The 6,000-nt window shown below is 39.0% G+C and overlaps 1 protein-coding gene across 1 annotated transcript; it reads left to right on the plus strand.

Moving 5' to 3' along the window:
* Positions 1 to 1,143: 1,143 nt before the first annotated feature.
* On the plus strand, positions 1,144 to 3,485 carry LOC122079093 (putative pentatricopeptide repeat-containing protein At3g15130). The gene has a single exon (XM_042645346.1). It carries the CDS (start codon positions 1,239 to 1,241, stop codon positions 3,096 to 3,098), a length of 1,860 nt encoding a protein of 619 aa, XP_042501280.1. The 5' UTR covers positions 1,144 to 1,238; the 3' UTR covers positions 3,099 to 3,485.
* The last annotated feature ends 2,515 nt before the right edge of the window (positions 3,486 to 6,000 follow it).

Here is a 6,000-nt window from a genome sequence, read left to right on the forward strand (position 1 = left end):
GAGAGACTCTTTGAAAAGACAAAAATTGAGTTATCCAAAAAAACTTGTTAAAACAACGGGTCGATCAAAAGTTGTTTCTTGTGTTATCTAAATTCTTGATGCAAGTTCCAACGGAGAAGATTCTGAAAAATGGATTCTTGTTAAGAAGTTACCATTTTACTTTCCACTACGGGGGTGTATGGTTTCAACGGGGCTGAGATAGAAATCCACTAAGGGCTTTGGAGTATGTGTACTACCTAGTTCCTGTGTAGGTTGGGTTGAACAGAGCCTCATTGACCAGTCCTCTCTTCGTCTAATGGTTTAAGACTAGCTCTTAAGTCACCCTTATGGGTCTTGATACGATTAGATCTCCGTAACACCTTTCGGTGGTTCCTTCTTACAACCTAAAGACAAAAATTCAGATGGCTACACAACACTCCATGCACGAGCAGCCAAGGTTGGTGCTTTTAAGGATTGATAAGTGAATGCTTGGTGCACTAGGAGGACAGCCTTGATTCCCATGACAGCAATTCCATACGAGAGACAGACACACCACAATATTGGGCAGAAGATTGTGGACAGAACAATGTTAATTAAGGTTCCTAGCCATTAAAACTAGCAGCGATGATACCCCTGATATGAGAAGAACATGGATATTGGGAACGGCAATTCTCCATGCTTCTATAATGGGAGAGTTTTATGGTTGAGTATTACTACTTGATCATGTGGTCTCTAGTTACTAGGAGGGCGCACAAAAGCATCTTCAACATACATAAAAATCTTGCAAAAGAGAAAACCAATAGTCGTATCAAATAGTTATAAATCCACGAGCCTCTTTTCAAGAAAGAGATAATAGGAAAGTAAATAGATTTTAAAACATAGGCCCAAATATTATTAGAATTAGTTAAGGGTGTCAAAACTTAGCCCGAACCAATGAAATCGATTAAAACCAATCAAAACCAAACTGAACCCCATTGAAATGGATAAGAAATCAAATTGAAACTGAAGTAACCCAATAAGATATCGATAACAACCTGAAATTCATAAAAAATCATTTTTGTTTTTATACATTTGAATAACTTTACATGGTCAATCGAAATGAAACATAAATGAAACTAATAGGAGAAATCAAAATTGGTGCATCTTGTTGGTTAATGTTTTGATTTCACCCCTCACCAAATCAAATCAAACCAAACCAAAACCAGTCCAAACCGACCGATTGACACCCCTCACTTGCTTACCACTAAGATTTAGCGTTTATGACGGTAAAGATTTCCTCGGAGCCAAGTATGAACACTATAACTTTCCAGCAAATTTTCCGTTCAACTACTCTTCGCGATCTCTGCTCCCTTTCGTTTCGAAGAACTCTTAATACGGCTTATGCCTCGAAAACATATGAAGGCCTGGCCATGGAAGAAGAGAAGTACTCTAATTGGCTGCAGAGATGTTCTAATATCTCTAACTTGGATACTGGGAAGGCAATTCATGCTAAATTTGTCAAAGAATCTTTGCTTTCTTCACTTTTCATTTACAACCATCTTCTTAATATGTATGCTAAATCCGGGGACCTGCAGACGGCACTCAAATTGTTCGAAGAAATGCATGAAAGGAATGTTGTCTCATGGTCGGCTATCATTGCAGGCCTTGTTCAACATGGTTGTCCCAATGAAGCTTTATCTTTATTCCATCGGATGTATCGATCTGGGTTTCATCCCAATGAGTTCACCCTTGTGAGTGCACTAAATGCATGTTCCTTATCGGAGAATTCTAGTCAAGGTTACCAAATTTATGCCAAGATTGTTCAGTTAGGCTTTGAATCGAATGTGTTCTTGACAAATGCGTTCCTAACAGCCCTGATCCGGCATGATAAATTGATCGACGCAGCAGAATTTTTTGAGAGGTGCCCAGAGAGAGACATTGTATCTTGGAATGCAATGATCGCTGGGTACCTGCAGTTATCCTATTCAGAAATCCCAAGCTTCTGGTATAGGATGAATCACAACGGTGTGAGGCCTGATAACTTCACGTTTGCTACTGTTCTGACGGGTTTGGCTGCTCTTTCTGATCTTAAAATGGGTTTGCAAGTCCATGCACAGCTCATTAAGTATGGCCATGGAAATGAGATTTGTGTTGGGAATTCTTTAGTTGATATGTACTTGAAAAATCAGAATTTGATTGATGGTTCAAAAGCATTTGATGAAATGCCTGAGAAAGATGTGGTGTCATGGACCCAAATGGCTTCGGGATATTTGCAATGTGCTGAACCTAGGAAAGCACTCGAAGTAATTGAGGAGATGAAGAAGATGGGTGTGAAACCAAACAAATTTACATTGGCAACTGCACTTAATGCTTGTGCCAATTTGGCTTCCTTGAAGGAAGGGGAAAAAGCTCATGGTTTGAGGATTAAGCTAGGGCAGGACATTGATATCTGTGTAGATAATGCACTTCTGGATATGTATGCAAAATGTGGATGCATGGATGGTGCATGGGGAGTGTTCCAGTCAATGCGTGATCGATCAGTTGTTTCTTGGACCACAATGATCATGGGGTTTGCACAAAATGGCCATGCTAAGGAAGCTTTAGATGTTTTTAATAGAATGAGAGCAGAGCGTATTGAGCCAAACTATATTACTTTCATTTGTGTATTATATGCATGTAGTCAAGGAGGCTTCATTGATCAAGGGTGGGAGTATTTCCTCTCCATGACACATGAACTTAGAATCACCCCTGGAGAAGATCACTATGCGTGTATGGTAGATCTCCTTGGTCGAGCAGGACATATCAAAGAGGCAGAGGCTTTAATTCAAAGCATGCCCTTTCAACCAGGAGTCCTGGTGTGGCAGACATTGCTGGGTGCTTGTCGGCTTCATGGGGATATGGAGACGGGGAAGCGAGCAGCAGCACAGGCACTTGCATTGGATAAAGAAGACCCTTCAACTTATGTATTATTATCTAACATGTTTGCAAATACTAGCAATTGGGATGGAGTAGGGGAATTGAGAGAACTAATGGAGACTAGAGATGTTAAGAAAATGTCTGGTTGCAGTTGGATTGAGTTAATGGGAAACAATCCATTGGCTAAGTCACAAAATGGAAGAACCCTTAATATGGATGGTTAACATAATTGTTGTCTTCTTCTAATGAGCAGATTTAAACAGCACACCATATTTAATCACATGCAGCTTTTGTTTCAATCTGTTAATACCAAATACAAGGTAGAACCTCAAGAGTTGAGAACTCTACAAGCTTCAAACTGCAGCAGCAGCCTCAAAGGAAGCAGAAAAACCGATGGAAACAGAAATTGGGCCCTGAAGAGTGCATTTTTTGCAGCACCCAAGCGTTGAGGGAATCAGCAAGAAGAAAGTCGAAGTTCCAGAATTGATAGATGTAACAAGGTATACCAAGAAGCAGAATTAAGCCTTTTTCATTTATTGATTTCGTTTTCCGATATTAGCATCCATTCATATGATCCTATTGGAATGACTACTTACCTAGTCTTTGAAAAACACAAATAACCACTATTACATTAATGGGAATTTTGAAGAAATCAACCCCTTATTCAAAGTGAAAATTAATCAGATAATGAACACTTTTGGAATCTGATTCAGTCAATAGGTTGAAGTCTAGAATGGCTTTGGTTAACCCATTTCGTATATACGTGCGCTCTGAAATTGAAAGGTGTAAATTAATGACTTTGTGAAGATCTCTCCAAGAAGACTTACCTTGCCTTTCCAGTACAACCTGATTCACAAGCAGTCTCAGTTCTTGTTCATGCCAGAGGACCAATTGTGAACTCTGTTCTCATCCTTGAATGCATCGATCGAAGTGCCCACAAAATCACTTGTTACCAACTAATCCTTATGCAAGAGAAATATCTTGACCTTGTATGAAATTTCTCAAGAATATTGTAATTATATCTTACAGAGCTTTTATCTGCAGGCTGGGCATGGTTGTGCTGGCCTTAACGCAATTAGTTGGCTACTAGTGAGATTAGTCATTCTCCGTTTCTCTCTCAGATACACAACCACGGAACCAACCACACACCCCGATCTACAGTCTGACTTCTTCTGATGGACTCTCTCAGAATATCTCTTACTGTTCGCTTACCCACTTCATGGTCTCTTTCTCTCTCTGTCCCTCATTTTTCTTGTGCTCTTTGTTACTTGCTATATCTTTGTTTCTGCAGTTGTATCTGTTTCCTTCTTCAATGAAAAGTTAAGTTGTATCTCTTCATTAAAGTGAACGTATTTATATGATGTGTCATAAAATTTTTATATGAACTAGAGAGAGTATACTACAGATGCAACACAAGCCAATGGTTGACTTTACAACAACTATAGACTCAGCTTTATCCCAACTTAATGGAGCCTGCCACATGGATCCATACAAAATAAAATAGGGAAAAAAGTCCAAACAAAATGGTGAAGGAAAAAAAAAAGAGAAATGAAAAAAGAAAGATGAGGGTCTAAGATGGGAAGAGAATAATAAGGGGCAAGAGGCACAGCCCAACAAGTCAAGATAGTCATAGCTAGATAGGGTCAACAACATAGATCCTTTCCCTTCAATAGGCTCTATCCGAGGTCATATTTGAGACAAGACCAAGACTAAGCATGTCATTCCTCACCACTTTGCCTATGGTTATTTTAGGTCTGTCTCTTGCTCTTTTAGCTTCTTCAATCTGAATCTATTCACTTCTCCTTTCTAGGGCATCCTTAGGCCTTCTTTGATCATGATCTTAAACAACTTTCATGGAGTTTGTCGTTGATCAGTGCAACTCTCAAATCCTCTCTAATATATGCTCATTCCTTACTTTATATTTCTTAGTTTTTCCACACATCCATCTTAACATCTTCATCTCAACTACACATAGCTTCTCTATATGACATTTCTTAATTGTCCAACATTCTGCTCCATACATCATGGTTGGTCGTACAACAATCCTATGGAATTTTATTTTTTAAGCTTTAAGGGGATATGTTGATCACACAAAACTTCAAACGCACTTCTCCACGTCATCCATCCCACTTTAATTCTTTATAGAATTTATTGATAAGGCTTTTATGTGTTGGATATATAGTGGTGTTTATAACAATGTCAATTGGCCTTGTTCATGATTGTATGCAAAGGAAGAGAGTTCCCCATGCTGACAATGAGGGGAGACAATATCGCAACGTCAAAAACGATTTTGTTCAGTAGGCGGCCGACATGGTCAAGTAAGAGGGAGAATAAGTGTTACCAAATGGTCAAGATGAGAGGGCATGAAACATCATCCCCACACTGTCAAGTGTGCGGATCCTTTTTCCTTTTATAGAAATTAGGAAAACCAACTAAAAACCCAACCAACATGAGAAAAACCAAGACTATATATGGGTTTAAATAAGTTTTAGAGGCCGAACTTGAGCTCAACAATCCCAAACCAAAGTCTTGGTAGAGATTGGACCACCTTTTAGCCACCTAACATGTTCGATATGCCTAACGACTTGCGTGGTGGATCATATACTTGAGATGGACAACAAATTTAACATGTGGCCTACCTAGAGAATTCCCAATCTATCGATAATTTGAATTCCAAATCAACTTTTCTATGTGGCAAACACTACGGGGTGTATGAAAAAGGGTTCCTCATAATGGGCATGTAAGAAATCTTCTTTTAGGGTAAAGATCATTGTCTGGTTGTGTGACTTCTGTACCAGCACAGAGGCAAATGAGCGCATTCAGGAACATCAACGTGAATAAAATGTTTTGTTTCCAGTGCTGTTGTCTTTGGCTGCAAGGACCATGTGACTCGATAGCTTTCTTTTTCCTTAATTTTTTAAAAAGTAGTAGCATTTGCATTATTTCCATACAGAATGAATAAGAGCACACACATAAGCATCAACAAGGACAAGAATAAGGTGTTTCATGGGAGGCAGGACCGTCATGTCGCCCCACCGTGTATCTGGGCGTAGGTACTCTTGCTCCGAAAGTTCTTTTCCCCTTTTTTTTCTTTTTTTTTCTTTTTTTTCTTTTTTTTTTTTTTTT

The sequence above is a fragment of the Macadamia integrifolia genome, chromosome 5, assembly GCF_013358625.1.
Source record: "Macadamia integrifolia cultivar HAES 741 chromosome 5, SCU_Mint_v3, whole genome shotgun sequence".
NCBI classification, from domain to species: Eukaryota; Viridiplantae; Streptophyta; class Magnoliopsida; order Proteales; family Proteaceae; genus Macadamia; species Macadamia integrifolia.